The sequence below is a fragment of the Vanessa atalanta genome, chromosome 6, assembly GCF_905147765.1.
Source record: "Vanessa atalanta chromosome 6, ilVanAtal1.2, whole genome shotgun sequence".
In the NCBI taxonomy this organism is placed as follows: Eukaryota; Metazoa; Arthropoda; class Insecta; order Lepidoptera; family Nymphalidae; genus Vanessa; species Vanessa atalanta.
Genome location: NC_061876.1, coordinates 8,158,317 through 8,186,166, shown reverse-complemented (window position 1 = coordinate 8,186,166; position 27,850 = coordinate 8,158,317). Strand labels below are relative to the sequence as shown.

The window sequence follows — 27,850 nt, the reverse complement described above, 5'->3', positions numbered from 1 at the left end:
AATAATTACTACGTAAATAAATTACGCGAATACTATTTCATTGAGTAAATACGGTAATCAGCTTATAAATTAGAGGTTGCTGAACTTTCATTCATTCTAACAAATAGGAAAAAACCTCGGTTTTGCAGTGACGTTACGACATAAATTTTTAATCATTCGTTATATGTCAATAAACTACGCTCGCATTTCAAATTGAATTATTTATGCGGAGTCCAATGGTTGGTTTTAAATGATTCATTATATGAAACATTGCGTAAATCCCATCGCTTGCGAAAAATGAAACGAATTGTTTTGAATCATATCCTGTAGAAAAAATAAAAGTTAAATTCGATAATTATATCAAAAAGTTAAATGAATTTAAATATATATATATATATATATATTATGTTTCAAACAAAATCTGGCAAGCACGAAATCATTCGAATATCTTTTCACTTTAAAATAACTTAATTTTTTAGTCAAAACAATACCGTCATTTCAGGTTTTATAAGAGGTTAAGAAACAAATATATTTAAGCTTTTACATACATGACGTAAATTAAAAAAAAAAAAACCTTTGGAATAAAACCTTGAGCCCAGCGTTAAATGTATTCATAAATAAATTATACATAACAATAAACAGCAATAATAATATTATTATAGTATTTGATACTATACGAGTATATCGAGTAAATACACGATATTATTTTATGTACAATAAAACATATTAAATCACATGTTAATACATTATTACGATCCAATTGCTATCACATATAACAGCCTTATATAAATAATTGTTTAGAATTTTCAATATAGCTTTATCGTTTGTTACGTGAGCACCGTATTATTTTTGTTTTGTATTATTTTATTGTATTATATACAATTACATCACATATCAAGTGACAGTCATTTAGATAAAATACTAAATTCAGACATTTCGCCTTAACATAGTTTGTCCAAATAAAAATAATTTGAGATAAGACATTTATTTTTAAATAAAAAATGATTTACGGTCGATTTAAACTATATTACTCAAATCGATAGCAGATAATTAATTGGACCACAACGTTTTATAATTGAATCATAAGAACTATTAGTGCTGTTTGAAGATTATTTTTGCGTGAAATACTCAGAGCAAGTTTTAGTTGAGTTGAGAAAGTTTCAAAGAAAAGATGATTTTTTTCCAACATAGTTCTTATCTCGATGCGCGATATGGCTATAACACCACCGACGACGCTCTTGGAGCTTATCCGCTACGTCACGAACCCCTTCGTAACGCCCATCAGATTCATTGACGATGCACAGTCGCCAGCTGCCTGGGCTTGAACCCTCAGTTATCGGTTAAGATATACACGCATTTACCACTGGGCCATCTCAGCTCTAAGCCTAAAACTTAGTTATTATGAGTGTTTATAGCTTAAAAAATATATATGTTTTTATAATTTACATAAAGTATTTTTTTTAGCATTAGCAGCCCGTAAATGTCCCACTGCTGGGATAAAGGCCTCCTCTCCCTTTGAGGAGAAGGTTTGGAGCATATTCCACCACGCTGCTCCAATGCGGGTTGGCGGAATACACATGTGGCAGAATTTCGTTGAAATTAGACACATGAAGGTTTCCTCACGATGTTTTCCTTCACCGCCCAGCACGAGATGAATTATAAACACAAATTAAGCACATGAAATTTCAGTGGTGCCTGCCTGGGTTTGAACCCGAAATCATCGGTTAAGATGCACGCGTTCTAACCACTGGGCCATCTCGGCTCATAAAGTATATTTTCCGTTATATGTTAATCCAAATAATTGATAAGGTACGTTCTGTGAGACAACGAGTCAACGTGATAAAAATCGATGGCATCGGTGAATAAAATTAGTAAAATTTTCTACAAAAAGGACTAAGCACGCAATCAAGTTAGCTTTCTCGATACCGATTTCTTGCGTCATTTTATGATTTTCTACTTGCGAAAACTTTAAATTAAATTGTATTATCTTAATAAATAAGGCATATTACTCAACTCAGGATTAAGATTTTAGTATAATTAGTTGATAGCAATAGTATTAGATGATAAATGATATATCACTTGGTGGTAGGGCTTTGTGCAAGCCCGTCTGGGTAGGTACCACCCACTCATCAGATATTCTACCGCAAAATAACAGTACTCTGTATTGTTGTGTTTCGGTTAGAAGGGTGAGTGAGCCAGTGTAATCACAGGCACAAGGGACATAACATCTTAGTTGCCAAGGTTGGTGGCGCATAGGTGATGTAAGGAATGATTAATATTTCTTACAGCGCCTTTGTCTATGGGCGGTGGTGATCACTTACCATCAGGTGGCACATATGCTCGTCCGCCAATCAATGCCAAAAAAATAATAATAATTGTACATATTTCATTATGTAATTTCATACGATTTCAACAGAATAGCAACTACTAAATTATTTGCTGGTTCATCTCGGTTGAATCTACATTCCAAACCAATAGAATGGATGCAAACATCCATTCTATAAATGAGCATTCAGAATTGCTTCTAAGTGCTTACTTCAAAGCAAATTTTGTTTTTATTTTATATTGTGAAGATCAAAGAAGAATGACAAAAAATTAACGATTACTTAAAATACTAAATAATCCTACTCACTTTCTAGTCTGAAATATTAAATTAACAGTAACGATTTTTTTCATATTGACTATTTACTGCGTAACATTTGTTACGAAGTGTCAAGATTGAATTTTTTTTTAATATTATAAATAAGTACTCTGAATTTTGAAATTACAGCTGCGTGACAATGTTTCTGTATATCTTTGATAAAAACCAGGTGCAACTTGTAAAACAGAATACCTTTAGATCGACGGAATCTCATCACAAACATAACAAACACGTAACATATATTATCATTAGGCAGTGTACAGGTACAATGTGGTGAATAACCTACTCTAATTACAGTACTTGGACTAGAGTACTCTCAAACAACAGAAATTACTGCTCTACCTCGTGCACAAATAGGTTTTTAAGGGTATTTTATTTGTATCATATATCATATGCAGGTACGGGATGCAGTGTCGTGGATGACAGCGACAATTTTCGTGAGCGATCTGCGGCGGGGAACTCCAGGCAGGGGTGCTTACGGAAGTGTACTCGGTTTCTCGGCAGAAGCAAGTGCGGACGGCGACGGCTCAGTCCGCTTCGCTCACCTACTGGATTCAGATTCGCAGGTGGAGTATTCACGAATACTTAGACATCTTGTACGCGCGAGAATGAGTGACTCATTAGCATAAGAATGCACGCTGATAATATTATTTGAGGCGGAGGGGCGCGCCTTTGTTAGTGAATAGATACTATACCTACAGATGAATAGAACGCTTGGTTCTTTACTGTATTAAACCATTGCTCATATCTATAACTCACTCAGTATTTAAACCAGATTAATCTAACCATCGAACCAGATCTAATGTGCCCGTGTAATGTTGATACATTAATTAGTAAATAATTACACGTTGCCATTGTCAATTTTAAGCTTAGATTTGAATTTCGAGTCTATGATAGAGGGGAAAATTTTGATTAATAATTAATCTACATTTTTAAACAATTGAATATCAAGGCGGAACTATATTTATCTAACACTAGAAAGATACAATAACATATATAAAGAGGATTACTAAACATAAACTACGCAAAAATAAATCGCCTGAAGAAAAAAAACTGTTTTATTTTAATGACTACAATCACGAATAAAACGTAATATTTGTAAATTATACGTTGTATAAATAAAGCGAACGAATACAATAGTAGTACGATTGGAATGAATCAAATTATCAGCTTTATCAACAAGGTGACCCGGCTTAAATGCCATCCAAATTATCTATAAGGTGCCCCCTGTTTTTTTAATGACTGATTTGAATCATGCTATCCATTCATTGGCTGCATTTTTGCTTTAATATGTTTAGCGTTCGTATCAATAACATTTTGATATCATCATCTACGCGTGATTTCTTACGCTCTGCAAGATTTGTATATTTTAAATGAAATATCCTTATAAAATCTATATTCAAATATATATAAATATATTTTATTCTGGTTTTGACTGTTTTATTGGTTTCTGTAAGCTATGCTTATATATACTTTATTAATTTATATTTGGCTTATTTCTTATTGCAGGTACGTATTACAAATGTATTATTTCACATATTATGTGCAATATATCGCCTATGAATAATTTATATTATGTAATTTTAATCATCGAATTAAAATTTTATCCATATATAGATATTTTAATCATTTATTTATGATGACAAACTGTTGGTATAGATATTCATGAAAAAAAAACTTTGAGATAAGAAAAAACAGTTTCCTTTCGATATTATATTTAATTCAAAGATCAATAACACTCTGTAAAGAACTCGTCGTAGAGTCTAATTAAAATTTTTACTGTCATCAATTATAGTTATGTTAAAATTAAGACATACTAAAGACATGGGACAATATGTTGTGGAGATATGATGATTTGTAAAAAAAAATCTGTAAACAAAGCTGTTTGAAAAAACGTCCATAAAATATCTGCTTTTGAACACCCTTTATAGTATCGAATGTAAATATATCAAGATTTTATTACATTTTTAGAGCGTCATAAGTAAAGGAAATTAGGTTATCGCTACACTGGCGAATTGCGTCGTTAGATTCGAGATGACGTCACAGGTCATTAGAATCTGTGAAACTGTTGCAAAGTTGAATTTGCAGACGATAGATAAGCTTGATTTGATATATCAATTAACATGACATGTGATGAAATATACAAGCATGTACTTACAAATGAGGAGAGGTTTTTTTGTAATGCCTAACTGAAAAAATTACTAAGCCAATATACATAGAACTATAGAAGAAGCAGCGCCTTTCGAAAGAGATTTTAGTATATATAATATAATTAAATCTCTATTAGACTGCTAGCGAATTATGTACATGTTCTTATATCAAATTTTAAAGAATAACCTCCAAAAATCAGATAATTTTATGAAATACGGACACAATATATAATATAATAAGAGTATACAAGATTTTCATCCTTATTGAATATTTATGAACAATGAAGGTATATGAATTAAACCATTGTACTCTTTGTATGATTAACTGACGCTAATTGTTTTAAAATATACTAATCATACATCTAACAAATAATATTTAGGTCATTTTTAGTAATATTACAATTTTTTTTTTGATAAACGTACGTACTTGTTTAGTAGGTAATTCATTTGGCTCTAAATTACGATTGACAATGCTGCTTAACGCTTTCAGGCTACTAAGAACGACATACTATTATTGCAATTTAGGTAAACAGTCTGAATATTACACATTACTACTTGTTTTTATGACTAATGTAATATGCCATAGTAACTCATTTTTTAACGTTGTAATAATACTATTACAATTTAGAGTTACTATGACTACGAAGATACTTTCGTAGTCATAGTAACTCTAAAACCTACCCGGTTATAGAGTGCAAATTCGCCCGGGTAGGTATAACTCTCTCATCACATATCCTATCGAATGGGATATTTTTATAATACCTCATACAGTGCCAAAATGGATGACAAATAAAATAATCTAATTTATTTACAAATAGCGATCCGCCGGATGCAATTTATTAAGTAGTTATATTTATTTTATATCGTTTATTTATTAATTAGTAGACATAGTGTGTCACACACGAAAAATACGAACATTAATTAAATTGTGAAACATAGATCAAAATTTGTCCACAGCTGTTTGATTTCGATTTGGATAATTTTTACTGGCAAGGTTAAAATGGTATTGTTATAGCCGTTGTCTGACCATTCATTTCGTTTATATATTCCAAAGTATTCTTTTGTATAATATCGTGTGAAATATACCTTTAATCTATAATATGCTCAAAGTAACTAACATATCTGTATGAGAGTTAGTAATAATAATTATACTTAGAATAACCTATACTTGCTAACAGTATTTAAAACGGGATATTTACCATGTTTTTTTTTTTTTTTGTTTTTAAGAAATCCCGTTTTAAATGCTGTTAGTAATAAAAATAATTTTAATTTAAAACCTATACATACTTCTACACTTACTAATTTCTAAAATATTATAATAGTTATTATAAGTGTAACTTAGAAGACAGACACATGCCATCGCAAAGGTTTCCATAGGAATTTTTAAGAACTATAATTTTCTGTTACATTGTTTTGATGTTTCTTCCAAGGTTTAACCACCGTGTGCCATTTAAGCGTACAAACAGTTTTTTTTTTTGAAAAACACCTATTAGTGAAAACTGCTTTAAAATTCGTTGAATAGTTTAGAAGAGGTTAGATATACAGACAGAAATAAAAATATACTTTGTATATGTTGGGATAACAGACAAAAACAGGCTGTGTTAATCTTTTGGTATCATATCATGTAAATCGCTTAAAACATTCACAATTACTTTTTCAAAAATACATCTAAAGATTCTTAGTTATATTTCTCTAATATTTCAACAAACATTTTATCACGTGCGTCTTTTTATCAGTCTGTTGCTACAAATTCCTTTCTTCCTGTAGAACTATTCTGTTAAGGACAAAATCGTAACTCACCGAAGAACACGATTCGATACCGACTCCAGTAAGACTTAAATGATACACGCATCAAAATAGCGTATTGCCCCAAGTCGGTTTTCATGTTTTACATTTCACGCGTGAGATGCGAAGTGACTTCTAATAGAATAGCACTGCTGTTGCTATCTAGTCTCTAGATGCATGTCGAATTCTTTTTCGTTTCGAGATACCTTGCAATTTAAATGCGCAGACAGTTTGTTTTTCTAAAACACAAGACCATTTAAAAGATTTCATCACAATAGGTCGTAAATTTTGTTTTCAAATTCGTAGACGAGACGAATAATTTGGCAAAAAAATTCTTTGTAAGGACCAAGGCTACCATGGGACACTGGTCAATGAACCTTTATAAGAATTTATTAGCCGGTTGCAATAGAACTTTGTCACTAACATGTTGAATCAAATATATATTATTGTTAATAAAATTAATGCCTACTGTAATTTGGCTCATGTGGTATAATATATTAAATTACCATTTTTAGTAGAAAGTATGTAATTCACGCTTCAATAGAGTATATTTAATATGGATAAAAAAAAAGAAGCCCAGCTTATATTACCTATAAATTTTTATATGTTTAGAAATGCTATCAAAGCGTCGAAAATAGTGCCCAACAGTTGGCCACTAACTACCAGTAAACTACTATAAAATTCGAGTGTCAAAATTAGCTATCATGCACACCAAGATAATAAAGTTGACTAATTTTACATAATATATACCTACTACAAACTTTATCCGAAGCGCGCTGCATCTTCTAGTATAAGTTTATCTGAAGTAGTAGTCTTCTAGTAAGAGTTTTTTTTTCAGTTGGGTATTATTGAAAAAAAGTCACATTTATTGGATAGATAGAAATGTGTCTTCTGCCAATGAAGATAATGTTATTCTAACTTATTCTCGCCTTGACAGCCATTCTCAACGGAGACTAGCTAACTAAACAAGAAAGCACAAGTGAGTCCGCATAAATAGGAGAATTGTGCCCTACCCTGTAATACCCTTATTATCAAAATTCGATTGGACAGCAATTTTGCTGCCTTATAATTTAGTCACTAGACCATTGAGACTGCTAATCATCTTACATACAAGACAATCCACACTTTTCTTTGATAAATATCGCTGGTTGTCGAAAAATACAAAATAAAACACTCAAATTGCTTATCATTTATCATGAGCAGGAATCGAACCAGTTGTTTACACTCGTTTACTATATTCATTTATATAATATTTATTTTAATATATAAATCTATTAGGAATAAATACGATTGCGCAAGCAGCCATTCCGATTGGATATGCCTGCGTAATACTATTTTGCATAGCACAGTTCAACAACCCTTTGCTATATCACATAACTGTTTAGATTCCAAAACCATTATCATGTTTGCAGCTGCATCTTAATTTAATTATATAACTTACTAGTGCGTGTTAGAAATTTAAATGCCTTCGCAAGCATAATATGAGGACGACGGCCTCTGAACTTTAAAATATTAAAACACAAACGTGTTATCGAAATTAGAATTCTTAATGCAATAATTAATAATCATTTTCCTAAACGATAAAGTCCATAGTATTATTTCGTTCTATTGCGTGGTAAGTCAGTTCCAGGAATTTCGAGGCTCATAGTCCATAGTTTATTTTTTATTCCAAATCGTTTTATTTTATTTGTTAGTATTTAACAATCTAAAGTTGATTTAATGTTTATGCGCTTTGCTATCATTTATAAAAATTTTTGAAATTAGCACAGTCCAGCAAGACTTCAGCTGGGGAAAGAAAAAATTAAATTGGTGTTTTCACCGTTACGAGAAAGTCTAAGCCCCAAATTTACCCACATAAATCGTATTTGTCTATCTTGATGAAAAATCAAAAATTATCTAAAAAAAGTCTCAATGCTCCTCAAAAATTCAAGTTTCTATGTTTTTGTATTTCATTTTTGTTTACACTCTCTTATATAACAAGCGCATGCAGTAAGATCGTTGGCTACGTAACGTGAGCGACGTTTCAGGTTACGTTGTAATCCCGGGAAGGCATTACAGTTTCGACACGCCTCTGATCGGACGACCACTCGATTCCTTGTAACGATATTCGAAACCTCTGAACCAGCAGTTACATCGAAGTACTTATCGCTCTTTTATCTATAAATCATACATATAATCACACTCATATCGATGATACAACGCGTATAATATGAATTCCGTTGACAGAGGTTACATTATTAAAGATGTAAATATAAATCCGATAGAAACACTATTACTTCAATAAAAAATATGAATTTATTTGATATGAGATGACGTTTTTTTAAAGCTTTACATAGATAGTGTAATTGAATTGTATTAAAACATATAAAGATTCTACAATAAATTAAATTACATCAGTTGTTTACTACTTATAACTAAATACGACCGATAAGTATAAAAACTACAACGGTTATCTGGTCTTGCACTCGTGGATTTATCTGGTCCGTACCTAATTGTTTATAAATGAAGATAAATAATTATTGTATTACGTTATTTTCTTTAAGTGATCTTTATTGAAACTACAAAAAATTCCATATATAAAAATATGAAAAAAATTATCTACAAGTTTATGAGTTACGTACATTGAATAGGTCAGTTAATTGATGTAAATTCAGTTGCGTGTGTTTGACTAATGATCACGACTAACATATTATTAATGTTGTTATTAATTTTTCAGAGTAATTAATAAAGATAATAAAGGTATGAAAATATACACACAGGGCATGCGCTCATTGATTGCAGGGCCCGGTTTATCACAATGTTATCATCCCACGCTCGTTGAGGTAAAGCAAAAATGTGTCACCTACTTTTTGCATATTGAAGGTCACTGATAGCGATTTTTTTTCAGATTTTATGCCGATCGAATTCATATTATTACGATAGGGCACATGTCACGGACAAAGTGATAATTTTTGTCCGCGACATAATTTATAAATTATAACTAAAATAACCGATCGTAAAAATCTAATAATGTCAAACTTTTTTATTTAAGCCAAATTAGTATTATTTGACGATAATATAAATTTTTTATTATTACTTGCAAAATGTTTTTGTCCCGTGCCTAATCGATGTTTGAACTCAATATTAAAATTATGTCAATCTGCTAAATACAAATTAATGTTATATATTTTATGACTCACTGCAATTTTGAATCTCTTTGTATTCTTGCGAATTGCGTTAAAATGCGTATATTATTTGCAACGTAAACACTATATAATCTTGAGTCATTTAAATAAATCGGTAAGCGAAGACAAAATGCTTATGAGTTCAATTTTAAAGCTTAGTACACATTTATCTGACGATTACTTTTTCGGAAGATTATACCAAATTAAATTTTATAATATAAATATTCTATATATACCTACATTATAAAATCAAATTATATTTTTTATTTTAATAATATTTTTAAAATTATTTGCAGCACTTATGACATGCAATTACAAATATATATATACTTATGTTCTTTAACTAAGGATCGACTCTACAATGCCCAGAAAGATTTACTTACATCATGGTCACACAATAATATTAGCAATCTTAAAAGTTTTATTGTTGATTTTTAGCAGTATATAATTCTACATATGTATAAATATTTTAGAATACTAAATAAAATATAAATTTATAATTGTTTTTATAACGATTATCAGTTTAACAATGCTGGGCCTTCTTCATTCTAATGTCAAATTAATGATGGTAAAAAGAAAATATAAAGTGTTTAACAGCCGCTTAGAAATAGTAGGCCGCATCCCTTATCCGATTTCAATACTGTATATGTGTATGTATGTATACAATCTTTTTCAAATATAGAATGTTAGTTCAATGTACATATGTACGTCGCTCCAAAGAAGAGCCTTAATAACTGCATCGCAGTTCAACACTAATTTTACGTGTAGTTTTATTGATTTTTATTTTATTGAATTACTAAGGTTATAATAAAAATAAACTATAGATTTTTTTATCTATGGGCATGGAAAACAGCTATATCCAGGCGAAGTTGTGAGATAATACTTATACGTATTTTATATACACGTGCCGTAAAACTCTTACCTCTTTGCAATGTTTGTTTTACCGCGTTCGACGCTTCGGCGCCGCTAACAAGTGATGATCAATTGCTTTTCGCAATCGAGATCACGTACAGACGAAGGAGTTCTGCTGTAACTAAGTGGGACACTCACGCTTTTTGACTAATTTCACTTTTTATTGTAAGCAACGCACTATTTAACGTGACGACGGCTCAGTGATCGATCGTTATTGCTTACATTAATATTATTGATATTATTTTTTTTAAACAAAATAGTGTACAGAGAAATCGCTGTATGGCATTTTTTTTCGGTTTATTCGTCACAATATAATAAATAATAGGCCTAGAAAATTTATATTTATAATAAAGATTGTTATTTATATTATTGAACGTAAATACGTCACACGATGGCAAATGGCCACTCTCTATCCATGGATATTAAATCTATAAGAAACATTTAATCATTTGCCAACTATGGGAGCTAAGATGTTATGACCCTTGTGCGACTACACTGCGTATACACCATTGAAACCGGAACTCACAATCAGTCGAACAAAGTATGCCACATCTTACTAATAACCGTAAATCTTACTAATTTATTTGAATAATAAAATTTACTTTAAAAAATTGTACTTGAAGGTAGTCGGTCAAGATATAAAATAAATCACATTTCTGAAAGTACATGCACCGCGAAAACGGCATGCCAATAGGAACTTAACTTCGCACAAAAAGCAATGCTACGGCTTTTTATAGCGACACTTTTGTTATTCACTCGGCAGAAGCCATTACACCTAGCTGCGAATGCCATTTTTTATATGTTTTCATATATTTATAGTTAGCCTAAAGGTTGACTGGCTGAAAATGTCACTTAATAATTCTTCTACCTTTTGCTTCGTATGATCGAACAAACAATAAATATATACAAATAATAAATATATAATAAATGATTACTATAATTAAACATGCTTTTAAAATTTACAAATACATAAATGCATAGTGTATTTAATGTAATGAATAATCAGGGATTTTACCTAAGACATTATATGTATTCTAAATCGCTTCTGCACTTGATCTGCTTTAAAAATACATTAAATATTTATGTCAAGGCGTCATTAAACGAGGATAAGCGAAGTATACACACATGTTGACGTCCGCGGAATACAATAACCTAACACCGGAACACAAGACCATTGACCTAAGGAGAAAATAATTTAAAAATATTTAAGATAGAAAACAGATAATCAAATATTACAAAATTAAGTTCAGAATTCACAGATACATACTCGTATATAATTGCACAATTTTTTTTTTAGATATTTTTATTAATTGCAAAACAATTTCCTTTTATCAACGTCTTAGTATTTTATCTATAAAAATGAATGCTTTTTTTCGTTCATACTCTGTATGCGGCCGCGCGTCATTCGTTGAGTTTGTAACTTAGTACCGTTGTTGGCACACGCGTGAAGGTTTCTGGCATAATACCATCAATGTTCAATAGGTGGCGCGTGAGCCGTATTTGATAAAAAAAATATATAAGCTGTTTATTATGTATCATATATTATGTCAAACACGAATCAAGTTTTCCACGTATATTTATAAATCTTACAAAAGTTTTAACTTACTTCATTTTGTGTTTTTAATTGTGGTTTAAAAAATATTAAACATATAAGCTTTGATAAACCTCGGATAAATATCGGGAAAATTCTAGGAAGAAGAACAAGCCGTTGAGATAATTGAGCAAGTGGGCCCTGGACTCACGCGACTGTCATTAAAATTGACAGCTTACGATAACATTGACCAGCTGCGTACGTTAAACGTAAGGTTGCTATCACATTGCTGTAAGCAAACATAGAAAGCGCTTAAGGTTTGTATGGACGCCACGTCTACTTTTTTGATTGCTCTCTCAGCGTAGCGTACTTATGACACGTGTATGTTGAAATCGTAATAGAAATTCTACTAAGATATAAGATTATTTTAAGTAATCTAATGGTTAACTTACACATTATAAACATTAGTTAATTATACATAAAATAAATTAACTCGTTACAAAATTATAAACATATTTAAATTAAATTAAAATATATCAAATTATAACCTTTGCTACTAAACATTAACTATAATATAAAAATTATTTTAACTAGACTATTCTATTTCTATAAATGGTGTTATTGAAGTATATCGGCATTGTATAACTTCTAAAGGCTTTCTAGGCCACAGAGGTGAAAGCAGGAAAATTGTGACTTGTGCATACTAGACCTTTAATGTAAAATATTAATTTAAAAAATAAAAAGTAAGCATTGAATTAATTTAAAATTTTACTAAAACCTTATTGTTGAGTATGTGTTAACTTCATGTGTTCACTAGGTTTAATTTTTGTATCAGCATTAAAACCTACAGTGCATTCGATTAAGAAATCAAACTTAAAGTTTGCATGAATTTTGTCAATACTGTACAGTATAAGTCATTATGGTATATTTATATACTACTTAATCTTAAATCTTCAGATATTATCCTGGATTTATCTTAATATATACATATATCGATTTGCATAGCATCAACTCACAACCATCTAAAGATTAATGTCACGCCTGATGTTTGATTTTTATAAGACTCAATATTTATCAGAATAATAAATTTTTCAGTAACTTCATCATTATTTACTATCTCTGTGAATACAGCAGAGTGCTGTAAAACCAAAAAAATGATTTTATTTATTTTTTGACGAAACCGTCTCTCAAGACATTTGTGAATAGAATATGCACACGCCCTAATTGATAGTGTACCTACGACGGAGTACAATGATAGATCGAAAGGGACGGTCGTTGCTCCTTTGGCCGAGTACTAGCCGGCTACGTGATCACTGAACTTAATCTAGTTATGTCGAAAATCATAATAAACCACATATTACTGCGATGATTTTATCGCGTTACTGCGCTTTACAAATAAACGTTTAAACAGTTTTATTTATTTATCGTGCAAATAATACAGATTGTTATATATTATTTTGCAAACATTGATATAACGCGCATATCATTAATATTAATATATTCAAATAAAGGATCGAAATGAGGTGTTTATATTATCATTATCCTAATTTAGAATTTTTATTTGACATCAGAAAAATAGGATTTATAAATGTTTTAAACACTTTAATAATAAGTCTAATAAATTTAAACATAGTTTGGGAAGTCACTGGTCTCTAAATTGCGGAATATCCCATAGTTTAGAGCTACAGGGCCTCTTTGATGCACGTAATTTGAAGTATGAACAATAAATATATTTGATTTGATTTTGATTTGACTGTTATAAAATACAATATTCCGATTATATAACGATATAACGTCGTATTCATGGAGATACTATCAATGAATTTGGTTTTTCGATAAATAATTATTTTAAGACCATTAAAAAATTAAATTAAATCATGCGATAATTAATAAATCCACAATTAATAAATAATTTAACATTAACTCATAACTTTAAAAAATTATCTCAAATATTAAGAATATTATTAATACGTGCATAAATAAGTGTTAATTATATAATAATGCTACTTAATTAACTTAAATATTAGTAATTTTAAGCTTTATTTAAATCTTATCCCATCTTATTAACAATCAATAATAATAGCTAAGTAGCTATTATTATTGATTGTTAATAAGATGGGATAAGATTTTCTGGCTAAGTAGCCAGAAACGAATGATCAATCATTTATGAAAAAAAACTCTTAAATTCTTGTATACGAATATTTTTTCTTTTTAATCAGAAATCTTTGCATATCTTTCAAAGGTTAGTCTAATTTTTTTGTTTTATTAATTCTATATATTGAGCCGTAAACCTGTTTTAAATTGTAGTTGTACACTTGTACGTACCTGCTACGTTCTTTTACCATTTTATACAATTCAACATTCTTCGATTCGGCTGTATTATTTTAAATATATTAAATATATGAAGCAATCGCTTCTACTTCTATCAACTGAGTGAATTTTTATGTATTTATTTTAAAGTATGGAACAATGTTTTTTTTTAATGAAAACATTTACATTTCATATCACCCATAAATAAAAAAATACTAAATAAAGATAAATAATTTATAATTGCCTTGAAACGTTCGATATAACCTTAATTTAGTTAAAGATTATATTGCTTTTTTTCTAATTTATATTAGACGTGACGTTATCGTTTAAATTTAACCTTTAAATACAACACTGAAGATTAATCATAGATTACCTAAAATGTTTCTTATATATTTATTGATAAATGTTTTTTTAATTACAACTCAGTTATTGTGATAAAATTTTGTCGAAAAGTCATAAATTAATTTATAATTTATATTTATATCATGCACAAATGACTAAATCAGATAAATATAAATTTTGTACGCGATATTTTTCGCTTAGAGGTCGAACCGCGTAGAACTTCGCCCAAGGCTTTTTAGCGTGAGTCGACGACCCGCCATCACCTTGTTTCGCACCAACTTACGCAATTCGTTAATCTTATCATCTGCATGCACACCCGAGCGACCTCGATGGCCCCTCTCACCCCTCGCCAAATTTGACGCCTGCTTATAACTTTAGATCAATTCTGACTTGCGCTCGCATCATTGTAGAATCTCGCTGAAGTTTTATATTTTTATGACAGTAATATAAAAAAAAATATAAGTCTTATGTTATATCAAGTTTAAAATTATAAACTAATGAAAAAGCATTTCTACTATATCTGAAATCAAAAGTACGTCTACGGCATGAGTGCTACGCATTTCGTAGCAGACCGGCCATCGGAAAAGCCGCGGAGAGAGGAGTGCCGGTGGGACGAACCTGCGCGCGCGCCACCCGCGCGTATTTATTCGCAAGGCCACGCCAGCGCCGCGCCAGTGCGCAGACAACAGTCGCACGCGGTATACGATTATAGTGTTCAGGACACCGCACCGTCGCGATTAATACTCCGCGCACTAATGTTATGCTTAGTTGATTATAAATAAATAAAAAATAATTTGTTTCACAATGATAACAATGCTGTCAAACTCTAAACTGTTGTGGGGTCTGTGGCAAGTGGTGAGCTACTGTTCTTCGCGTACAACATTGCCGCTGTTGCTGACCGTTGGCGCAACATTTTTGGCGATGCGACTAATAAATTTAGTGCGTGAAATCCGTAAATTGCCGCCCGGACCATGGAGTCCACCCGTCGTCGGTTACCTGCCTTTCCTTGGAGTTCGTCATAAAACATTTTTGGAGCTTGCTAGAAACTATGGTGCACTGTTCTCCACTCGGCTCGGAAACCAGCTTATGGTTGTGTTGAGTGATTACAAGTTAATTAGAGAAGCATTCCGGCGAGAGGAGTTCACCGGTCGCCCTAGCACTCCATTGATGCACATATTGGACGGATTAGGTAAATTTCTATTTTTATTAAAATGTTTAGAAAAGCAGATGAGCAAAATGGGCTACCGATAGCCTGATAATTAGCAGTCACTTCATCTATAGACCCTGTATAAGATATAAATCATTTATTTCACCATCAATTTGTCACCAACCATGTGATCTAAAAAGTTATTTTTCTTGTGCTTGTTGTGTGGCTCACAAACTGTTCAAACCGGAACAAAAAAAAAAAAAAAATTTTTGAATGTAGAGTAATTATTCAGTGGTTGATACTCACTTGAGACTTAGCTCTCCCACTGATACTGATAACTTATGGCAATATAATATTATTAAAAATAAAAATGGACCTGCCCTTCAAATAGTGGAAAATGATATCAAATCATTTAAAAAAATATTTTTAACATAAAATTATCATAAATGTACGTTTTTGTAATTTGTGTAACTCTAATTTTATATGGTATTATAAGCACATGCGCATAGGGACGTCCCGTTAGCCCGCCCGCAGCCGTAAGGCACCGCCCACATATGTTTCTCACTTCCTCCCTATGTACAGGTATCATCAATAGCGAGGGCCGCCTCTGGAAAAGTCAACGTCGATTCTTACACGAAAAACTGCGTGAGTTTGGCATGACTTACATGGGCAATGGCAAAAAAATTATGGAAGCTAGAATTAAGGTAGGTAGTGAAATAAAATCAAATAAAATCAAATTTGTGTCGTTACTAGTTTTGATATACTAACAAAATCTTTTTATCATCAGAATGAAGTTAATGATCTAATAGCGAACCTACAACGTGCAGACGGCGAGCCTCTAGATGCAAACCCGCTACTGGCTCTGGGCATATCTAATGTGATCTGCGGTATTACTATGTCAGTTCGCTTTAGCCACGGAGATGCGCGCTTTGCAAGACTTAATCATTTAATTGAAGAAGGCATGAGACTGTTCGGAGAAATTCACTATGGAGAATATATCCCATTGTATAATGTAAGGATTTTTTTTTTAAATAATTATTGATAAATTAGCTTTATTTTTTGTTTAACCTTAAATCTATAATGTTCCCAAATTCTTACAGTATCTTCCCGGTAAAGCTTTAATTCAAGAAAAGGTAGCTAAAAACCGCGAAGAAATGTTTGCTTTTTATCAAACTTTGATTGATGAACATCGCAGTACTCTTGATGTCAATAATGTCAGAGATCTTATTGATGTTTATTTAGTTGAAATAGAAAAAGCTAAAACTGAAGGAAAAGAAGGCGAATTATTCGAGGGAAGAGATAATGGTAAGTGTCTGATTTCCAATGATTTATTTTTTTCCTCTTAAAAATAAACTATGTTACGAAGAAAATATTTCTTTGCAGAATTACAACTTAAACAAATTCTTGGGGATCTGTTTTCTGCGGGCATGGAAACAATTAAATCATCGTTACTGTGGATGATTGTTTTTATGCTGAGAAACCCTGATGTAAAGAGGCGTGTTCAAGAAGAACTAGACTCAGTCATCGGTCGCGAGCGATTGCCTACTATCGAAGACATGCCCAACCTTCCTTACACAGAAACAACCATACTTGAGACATTACGAATGTCGAGTATTGTCCCTCTGGCAACGACACATTCGCCTACAAAGTGAGTAATAAAAAATGTTTTTAATTTATTTTTAAATTTCCGTTCATATTTAGATATAACACCTATCAAAATAGAAAAAAAAAAACTAACGACTAATATTTTTTACAGAGATGTTCATCTTAATGGCTACAGAATTCCAGCGGGTTCCCAGGTCGTGCCTCTTATTAACTGCGTTCACATGGACCCTAACTTATGGGACGAACCGAACAAGTTTAACCCAAGCAGGTTCATAGATGAGAGCGGAAAAATTAAGCGGCCTGAATTTTTCATGCCTTTTGGAGTTGGACGACGAATGTGTTTGGGTGATGTTTTAGCTCGTATGGAAATGTTTATGTTCTTCGCGAGTATGATGCATCAGTTCGATGTACAAACAGAGGATGGTGCTGCGCCACCGTCCCTCGAAGGTACTGTCGGTGCGACGATCGCCCCGGAAAACTTCCGCGTAAAGTTCGTACCACGCGCACCACCCGCTCCACCCGCCGTAGTCCTGCACGACCACCCGCACTTACGCCATGTCGGCGCGCACTAAGCGCATCGCTTACATTGCCACAATATACCCACCAGTATTCCATGATCACTCGTTTTAGAGCGCATCGATGACAAATTAATTTAGTTATTAGTAAGTAACGATATCGCTACGGCGAATATCGAGGCTGTGCATAAAGTGTTCAATAAAATATTAAACCGAACTTTAACTTTAGGTCTACTGAAATTCCCATCGTTGAGATTGTAAATTGTTATCTTATAACTTCAGTATTATGTATAGATTTTCGATCTATGAGATCGTTGTGAATCATATACATCGAATGAAGCAGTTTCGTATTAAAATGTAGTTAGTTCACTGACATCTTAAGCTCTAGTTTCCTATACCAAAATATATGTATATTGTAAAACGTTATTTATTCGTAGGTACCACTTGCGAGTGTTTTCTGTTGAGTGTGATCTCATGTGTGAGTAAAGTAGTATTTCTTTAAGGTATGTAAGTGTTCATTTTTACATTTCTAGTTAAATATGTACCTATCATGAGTAATATACTAAGTAACATTCCATGGTAGAGTAGAAACCAGCAACTAGTCTAAGAGCGGTAACGTTTGTCGCTATAGGTATATTCTTAAATTACATAACTTAATGACAATTGAAATAGTGTTTTTTATATATTTCAAAAGACATGTTAGCAACAAAGTTGCCTTTCATAAAATAAAGACGATGGATTGTACCATCTATGACCCTCGCTTTGTAAATATTGCATTATTTTTAATGGATTACAAATTGTATTTTAAAATAAACAATAATAATTTCTTAAATACATTACTTTTATTTATCATAACAAATCATTTATCATCGTCATGCCTCTTCTTCCCATCATATACAAATAAAACATATGTATTTATTTAAAAAGTAAAAATTATAATCTTAATAAACCCAAAGTAAAGTGCCATTACAATATTTTTACTAACTACAAATAATGGAAATATGGCAAGATGATAAAATCTATATAATATTAGGAACTTTTAAATGGCTTCACAAACGAATAAGGTATGGGGAGCTGATAGAGTGACACCAACAGTTCCCTGCATTTCTTCATCCGTCGGAGGATCAGAGGCTAATTTGATACGAAATGAACGCAAGAGGCGCGCTATCAATCCAGCAGATAGCATACGAGAGAGTTCATCCCCAGGACACATTCTTTTACCTATAACCAAAATTAGATAAAGCTTATATTAAAGTTTTTTTTTAAATTAATTCTGAAAGAATTAGAATGTTCAAGATAAAGCTTTCACTTATTTTTATAATAAGTACCTTGTTTACTTATACTAAGTATATAAAATAGTGCACCGTTTTTAACAACCCTATAAGAATAATGTTAGCACTTGGCGACATTATAAAATATTACCAGTTTGAAAAGGTATAAATTCTGGAGGCTTCAGTAAATTTCCATCAACATCAATCCATCGGCTCGGCTTAAAATCATTGGGATTATCCCAAACATTAGGGTCCATATGAATAGCCCACTGAAGTGGAACCACCATTGCACCTTTTGGAATTCGATAATTTCCTAAATACGTATCCTGAAAAATAAGTTTGTAGGTTTTTTTTACTAAATAAACAATGCGTAGTTACATACAAGCAAATCATGAGGTAAGCCCTAAATAAGGTTATAATCGTCGTTGCAAACATTTTAGGTTAAACAGTGAGTTACTCTAGCAAGATTTGACAATTAACAGTAAAAAGGAACTCCCGTGCTTCAGAAACCAGGTAAAGCCATTAACACTTGTACCTGATTATTCTCTGCTTTTGCGTACACCTAATTATTATCATACATTTGTTTGCTATGTTATCACCTGCACACTTAACAAATTTCCGTTCAGGATAGTCACTTTGACGGAAATCAGAGGATCTCAGAGACTTAGTGATTACTTACTTGTAAGCATCCATGAGGAATACCCACGGGTACAATGGATCGTATGCGTTGGGTTTCGCAAATTGTAGCCATAAGATAAGGTAATTTCGAGCAATCCACCTGACATTCTTCCGGATATACTGAGAAAATTTCTTTGCGAACGCAATCCTAGTAAAAACAAATATATTTTATTTACTACCTTTAACAGACATTATTTTATATAAAAAGCAAGACTACATACTTGTTCATCTTGATACAATGCCATATATAATAAATACCACGAAAGCGTGGTTGAAGTTGTATCAAGACCAGCTCCAAACATATCAGCTAAAAGATAATGCAGCTGTTCGTCAGTCATAAAAATTGCACTTTCATCGCCCTTTTCATACCTTCCCTTTTGTTCTACCAAAAAGTTATCTAAAATGCATTCCTCCTCAGAAGCTATAAGCACTTTTGGGTCAAAATAGTGAGTCTCAGTATTAGAAGCATGTTTACTGTATTTGACACATTTGATAAAACCCTCGGGATGTTCGTTAAATAAATCAGCATGTTCTGCATATTCAGCTTTTTTAGGCATCTCCAAGCCTAGCATTTGTCGGCGCCTAGATATAATACTAGCATAGAGTCTGTGCGTTTGCGCTTGACCACGAACTAATACTTCAATAGTTTTCTGAACAGATGGATATATTAACCTGTAAAATATTTCACATGGTGAAATTCAAATTTAGAGTTCCATTGATTCTGAAATTGTATGCGAAAAAATATTTACCGAACGAATGGCAAAAAGTTAACAACACCAGCCACGCCCATTTCGTGACATCCCTCTTCTTGTATTTTTCTAAACCAACACCAAGTTTTATCATCTACCGGGAATTTAAATCCAAATATAATATCATTGATAACGTTCCCAAGCGAATGTGTGATCATATTAGATAGATCAACCGTGGATCCAGAAGTTTCTTTGACATTCTAAAATAACAATATTATTTAAATAAAAAGTCACTTTACTATTCTAAACAAATGTATATTAAATGCAAAAAGGAATCAAATGTTATGAATGGTGAACAGCGCCTCCCGAGCGCTTAACAAAAAACATAACTCGTGTTTTTTGCTCGAATCTCGGTAACATTTGTCAGTGCCATTAAAAGGTCACTTTCAAGAATTAATGACGGTTTTTGTTACCTATAAAAATATTAACTTTTAGGGTTCTGTTGGATTTTAACGGAGAGTGAATTATGTAACTCTCTCGATAAGACTATAAATTTTAACTTTAGGTACAACGAAGATTGGACAAAATTTTTGGAGTATATTTTGGAATATTAATTGGTTTTATTAATCTGTGACTGTTATATAAAATTAGAGTATAACACAATACTTTTGTAATGCTATTTTGTTCTATTAGGATACAATACCGATACTGAACCCTCAACACCGAAGTCTTACTAGTGCTTGGCAGGTTTCGTTTTTACATGAATTAAACCTTCAAAGGAAATAAGTATTTGAACGAATGATGCAGAATTTATTATGTACTAGTTTCAACCGTGGTTTCACCTTCAAATATTTTAATCAACAATGAATGACCGTTAGTACAATTTTTTATCAGTCACAAAACAACAGGTAGTTTCTGAAGAATACTGCCGAGGCTTCGGTTATCATCATCAATAAAAGTTGTACAGGTCTGGCTAAACTATATACTTTATTTTATTCTGTACTTTCAATTTATTAAAAACAAAAATATATATCATATCGTAAATTTGAAATAGTTGTCAACACTAAAATAAAGATAATTAGTTTGTAGTGATTATATAGAAAAATATAAAAAATATATTTGAAAGTGACCACTAACCATTAAATGGTTACTGCTATGTGCTCGTCTAATATAAATAAATAAATAAAATAAGATACTTGTATTAGATCATGAACTCCAGATGCAATCCGCGTTTCCAGTTTCTCACGAGCCATACTGTGTTTGCTCATTCCAAAACTCTTAAGCCAAGTTGTTATCAGTTTCCTTTGATCCTTCCAAAGAGCTCCTTCAGCACAAATAATTCCTGTCAACACATTTTTATAAAACTTTACTTCTTAGTTAAATCACTTTTTTATTAATGCAAGAAAAATATGTACAGCGTTACCGTTTCCTTTCATAATCCCATGCGTTAAATATAATGGCGCGCGGCCAGAGAACACATCTTTGGAAAAGGCTTCTCTTATTAATTTATGATCAGAAATTACAACGGCATAGACGTTGCCCATTTGTATTCCATACACTGAACCATACTGCTTAGCCAGATTAGTAAGAGTTAAATGTGGTTGTTTACGGTCTAAGAAAGGCAAGTATCCGACGATCGGAAGACCCCAGGGCCCAGGTGGTAGATTTTTCCATTGGCTTATCTTCTTAAATATCCAAAACCCCAGTACGAATGTACCAAGCCACAAGAAAATATAATCCATTCCTAAAATAAACAATGTTTTTAAATTCAATATTTAATACGAAGACAATTGTACACAATATAAAAAAAATCTAATAAAAAAAATCATTAACAGTATTTTAATCTTAATTGTCTTGAATCAAATATTCGTTCTCATGTATCTGAATTTTTTGAATAATTTACGAAACAGTTAATTAATAATGCCTAAAAGGACGATGACGCTGTTAAAAATAATAATTTATTAAGAAAACTGATACTACACTTTGATAAATAAAGTTAAAAATATACAAAAAAAAACGTTTAATATTCTCTCGACTGACGCTCGATTGACATCAATAAAAATTAACTAAAAATATAATTAAAGTTTATATTATTTTACAGTATTTGACAGTCATTGTGATTTGACTACGCTATCCATTTGCGATTAATTAGTAAACAAATTTATATATATATGATTACATGTTACATAACATGTAATCTTTGTCATCGCCAAATAACAATTAAGGTATATATTTCTTATGCCGTATCTGAGACTGTGCATTCATTCAATCGACATAACGTAACGCCGCTTATTTAATTAATATTAAAGCAAAACATAATTATATATAGGTACTCAATTTGATTTATAAGTATTCTAATAAACAAATAAAGCGTTATTCGATTTCACAGTTCATTATTTTTTTATTAAATACATTATTAAGTCTTAAACGTGGTACGTTTCTTTTTTATTATTAACGATATAAATTAGTAGTTAGCGAATAGTATATATACTGGCATATTCTCGGTATTGTTACGGAAATCTCAATACAAAACTGCGAAGACAAGAATAAAATCATTTCTTTTTCAATTTTTAAATTTAATGTACACGGAACGACCGTTAAGACATTATATAGTTATGACAAATAAAACGAATAAAATATATCTAACTTGACTAAATTAACATCAAAAAACCTTTTTATAAGGACATCTGATACAATCGAAACGTATCAAATTTTATCAACATTCGTATCAACAGTTCGATAACATTTGATCTATGCAATCTTCAATGTCATTAAACGTAACCTTTCAAATCTTGTTCGCGAGGAACAGTACTGCCAACTTAAAGTAATCAGCTCGCACGTGAACATGACGCATAGTTTGGTATGCATTCTATAAATATACTATCGGCTTTATAAACATGGAGTAAAGTTGTTCGTTAAATACATAAATAGACTAACCTTACTTCTCAGCTATATTTAATGGGTGTTCTTGACAAGATGATGTCACAGAATGGACAGGACTGGACTACTGATACAACACAATTATCTACAAACTCCACTGGTCACGTGGCTTGACGACTATCGACTGAATATGTGTCCAAGCGTTACACAAACGAAAAATATTTGGTATTCAATTGAAATGATATCAGATATTAAAATATATGTAAAAGCTTTCGAGAATGTTCACTTAGTTTGAAATTCTGTATTTGAAAAACTTCAGGTAGATACCGTTTGAATGTTGAATACTGTATAGAGGATATATTGATTATAAACGACGACCTTTCATCGGTGATGATTGTAATATCAATTGAGTCTAACTGAATATTTCGTGCATATCATTTCATTAAGGCTAGGGTATTTTTATACGGTAAATTTGTCTAGGACGCATAAACTAATGTATAAAATTTTAAAATATTATTGAAATTAAATAGATTATAAAATTCGTAACACTTGTAATTAAATACAGATATATTTTTCACAATACGTCGAGTATCTCGCATTACAACAACGATCATATAACGTCTTGTTCACTCTTTAGTGGAATATAATAATTTATACAAAATAAACATTGTCTTTGAAATATTTTACTTAAAATAAATTCAAGTCGCATATGACGTTTTATTATAAATTGAAGATGAAAAATAGAAAAGGTAATTAATAAACGAATGAGCATAATTGCTTAAAACATCAATATAATATCAATGTAATGTAATCTGAAATTTATTGAATCGTTATTTATCATCTACTTTGAAGCGATACGAGGCTTACGATGACGTCATTTACTCGAAAGGCTAGGTCATGGCGATTTCTAAATAACGATTTTACTAGATCTTTATTATCATTATTATTAACGATGTATTTTCTTGTGTCTTTTTTAAACTAAGAATAATTTTCCCAAAAAGTTATTGGACTATTACAATTATTACGTAGACCAGTTAATGTTATAAATAGGGAAGTATTATGTGTTTTTTCTGATAGCTAAATTAAATGTAATGAAGCCCACGTGTACGATCTCAAGTACGGGCGGTAGCGAGAGTACATGTACTCATACATATCTTATTGATGGCGCAAAACTTTACAATATGCGGCCTTCGGCTTAACATTCCTAAACCCAAAGAAGAACTTATAATCGTTTCTTTAGAAACTTTCACCAATTTTATGAGACCATTGTTTATACCGTTAACTCTGTAAGGTTATAGCTGCTTTTTCGTTTAATAATTTGTCGGTGTAAATTTTAAAATTTCTATAATTATTTCTCTCGATCACATTAACATAGGATATAGTTTAAGTTAAATCTATTTCTTAAAAAGCAATTAAGCGTAGACATCATAACAATTTAAAGGTATTTAGGATGCTCATTAAACAAAGACTCGTTTTCAGTCTCTCAACGTCTCATTAATACAGTCGGACAGCATACGGCATGATATGTTCATCCATCATTCGCATTAAAGGCCTATTACACCAGACGATATTCAGACAGTCTTACCCTCATTAAGAGTATTCTAATAACACTTAGCCTGTCTAATTCTAAATTTAGCACTACCGACTCCACAGAGTCCGGTTGTATTCTGCCTGTTTCAAACGCGTATGACAGAATGTATATGAAAATTTAATAATTAGTCATTCAGTGATAGCTGAATGTTAGTAGTAGGTCGAACTTCAGTTAAATCAATTTTTAGAATTCCGTATCTCAGATTATAAGTAACGATAACATTTAGGCGATTATATGTGTTCTACTACTTACTATTGATATCGATTTGGAGTAGAAGCACACATGTTGTATTTTTTTTTTTAAATTAATACTCAAACTGTGTACGAAAGTAGGTTTCCCAATTTTGTATTGGAACCGGGGAATTTATTTTTAAATTACGAACTCCAATGTTTTGATCTATTTTATATTGAGATTATATATGTTATTGAAAGGAATAGCGGTTATGTTATAAGATCGTTATTTTTTTCGTCGTTATTCGCTTTCATTAACAAACTTTTTTCTGTCAACAAAAGAACAAATGTCAGTTTATATATATAAAATAAAATTTTAAGGAGATAAGAACGTATAATATATACTTCTTTATTTGAATTTATATATTTTTGTAAAAGGCAGTTATGAACACAATTGTATGACTTGTAAAATTAAGTTACAAGATTATAGCGTACATGCTGTAGCGGAAGGCTATATAGCAATAAAGAGCTAGTTTATATTAATACATAAGATAGGTAGAACAGCGTGAGACGGACAGCGAGGTCGCGCACAGCGCAGGCGCAGGCGCAAGCGGCGAGAAGTGTGAAGGTCGGTCAGCGGCCGAGCTACTGTTATCGGACCAATCATAACGATCAACATACTCTTAGCTCTTGCACTACCGACTAATGCATACACGTCTGTCCACGTGCCGCTACCTTCATCGATCATTATTAAATGAGCCCTGTCTATAAATGACAAACGCACACTCGCATTCAAATTAAACTGAACATACTTTTGCTCAAGAGATTGTATCCTCATACTAAGTCGAGTATCGAATACTTTAGAATGTAAGCCAAGTATTTATCGAATTGTTTTTCAATATTGAAATAACCTTATAAAACACTTTGTTAACGTATAACAATGGTTATGTGAGACGAGGAAAGCCATTACCATTATATAACATTATTATTTTACCTACATTATTATTATCTACATATATTACTTATAAATATACAATAACTTTTGTTCGGATGTTCTCAATTTTTATTATTTTCATGTGGGTGTTATTTATTTTAAATCTTTGACATTTAATGTTCTAATCCTTACAAATATCGACTTTAGTATTTGAAAACTCTGAAGTTATACATTTTCTAATTTAATTAGCATTTCTCATATACAGCACTCAATTATTCAAATGATATCATAATACAGCTGACGAGCCGTCTCGAAAGCACTCGCATCAGGAGATCCAGAACCATCGAGGTCCTACTTTTTGCTATTCTCATTCAACCACCGTACAGTTATCCAGCGACCAGTGTTACTGACACAATGCAAGGTTAACATGAGGTAGACGCCCGCACAACTTGCCTCCGAACACTTAAAAGGACATTTACGCATTAACGACACGAACGAATCAAACAGGACAAGCTACGTTCCAAATTCATTTCGCTGTTACTATGCTGGAAAAATGGGTTTTTTCAACTTTTAACTAGTTCCTAGTTGCTATTGATACACATTCAGGGTTTATCCTCATACTTATAGCTTTAATCTTTTCCCTGTATCGACAACGCAAGGAATGTGACGGGCAAGTTGTGATCCTTGAAAGTTCTCAATTATTTAGAACATTTTATTTGTTTGCAATCATAATACTTTGTTGTATTATTTTTAATATATGTGTATACACATCACAGTTTAATGCCTACGTGTAATTTGAAACAGCAGAAGTAACGAATCACTTTACATATTTTATCAAAAGGGCTAATGATTCTTTAAAAGGCTGCTAAGTTGCTTAAGTGTCAATCGGAGATTATTATGATGCAATTCTTTGCTTGATTCTGCCAAAAGCTTCCTTCGATAAAAGCGTATTTATTTCGATTGAAGTGTGCGACGCATTCGCAACGCTCGGCATCAATAGGATCTAATGAGCTCTCTTGTCAATGGGCGCAACGAAGCGATCACAATCGAAGATAGTCTCTGTCCTCTTTTACTTTCGACCGCACGTCAACTTGGGCTTAGTCGGTGGCCGTCGACTTCGGTCGTCCACTTCACCTGGGGCCACTGAACGGACTAGATCCTTTTATTCCTTTTTCCTCCACTGCAGTCTAGAATGCTCGCATCCCGTGCATACATCTTTCCTCTTTTATTTTTTGTTCCATTGAAAAAGGTAGTCGTAGCGGCGAGGGCAATGTATTCTAGGCTTTTACCCTTACGTCGGGGCAGGTGTTGCACAATATTCGCGAAGATTCCAAGAATTCCTAACGCACGCGTGGATCACTACGCTATTTATAGAAACAGAGACAATATGGTACACGTAGTAATACCGCTGCTTTTAGGTTTTTTAATTAATCTTACGATACAAAGTAAAAGTCGATATTTTTTTTAAAAAAGAATGTTAATGTGTACATAATCTAAAGATATAGGAGTTATAAGCTTATTATTTTATGTGCAATCTTTAACGCGTCATTTTAATT

At 31.9% G+C, this 27,850-nt stretch overlaps 2 protein-coding genes across 3 annotated transcripts; one reads left to right on the top strand and one right to left on the bottom strand.

The window, feature by feature from the left end:
* The first annotated feature begins 15,472 nt into the window (after positions 1-15,472).
* Positions 15,473-18,928, top strand: LOC125064507 (cytochrome P450 18a1). Its single transcript, XM_047671591.1, has 6 exons — positions 15,473-16,003; positions 16,544-16,665; positions 16,749-16,973; positions 17,062-17,266; positions 17,345-17,609; positions 17,718-18,928. The coding sequence occupies exons 1-6, from the start codon at positions 15,619-15,621 to the stop codon at positions 18,136-18,138; spliced, it is 1,623 nt and encodes a 540-aa protein (XP_047527547.1). The 5' UTR covers positions 15,473-15,618; the 3' UTR covers positions 18,139-18,928.
* Positions 18,929-18,967: 39 nt separating this feature from the next.
* LOC125064508 (cytochrome P450 306a1) lies at positions 18,968-23,912 on the bottom strand. 2 transcript variants are annotated; one of them, XM_047671593.1, is made up of 8 exons: positions 23,657-23,912; positions 22,329-22,463; positions 21,916-22,061; positions 20,780-20,979; positions 20,252-20,702; positions 20,032-20,178; positions 19,504-19,678; positions 18,968-19,302 (listed from the first exon to the last, which is right to left on the bottom strand). In XM_047671593.1, the coding sequence occupies exons 2-8, from the start codon at positions 22,459-22,461 to the stop codon at positions 19,121-19,123; spliced, it is 1,434 nt and encodes a 477-aa protein (XP_047527549.1). In that variant the 5' UTR covers positions 22,462-22,463; positions 23,657-23,912; the 3' UTR covers positions 18,968-19,120. The 2 variants fall into 2 exon arrangements, with proteins under 2 accessions (XP_047527549.1, XP_047527548.1); XM_047671592.1 differs by having other exon boundaries at positions 18,971-19,302; positions 22,143-22,463.
* Positions 23,913-27,850: the final 3,938 nt, after the last annotated feature.

Bases quoted from the DNA above. Each gene is read 5' to 3' on its own strand.
- LOC125064507 (XM_047671591.1), top strand. From the start codon at position 15,619: ATGATAACAATGCTGTCAAACTCTAAACTGTTGTGGGGTCTGTGGCAA. The intron at 16,004-16,543 runs GTAAATTTCTAT...CCCTATGTACAG, and splicing joins GCACATATTGGACGGATTAG to GTATCATCAATAGCGAGGGC. The intron at 16,666-16,748 runs GTAGGTAGTGAA...TTTTATCATCAG, and splicing joins TTATGGAAGCTAGAATTAAG to AATGAAGTTAATGATCTAAT.
- LOC125064508 (XM_047671592.1), bottom strand. From the start codon at position 22,461: ATGGATTATATTTTCTTGTGGCTTGGTACATTCGTACTGGGGTTTTGG. The intron at 22,062-22,142 runs GTAACGCTGTAC...ATGTGTTGACAG, and splicing joins TGGGATTATGAAAGGAAACG to GAATTATTTGTGCTGAAGGA. The intron at 20,980-21,915 runs GTATCTTATTTT...TTGTTATTTTAG, and splicing joins GAGTTCATGATCTAATACAA to AATGTCAAAGAAACTTCTGG.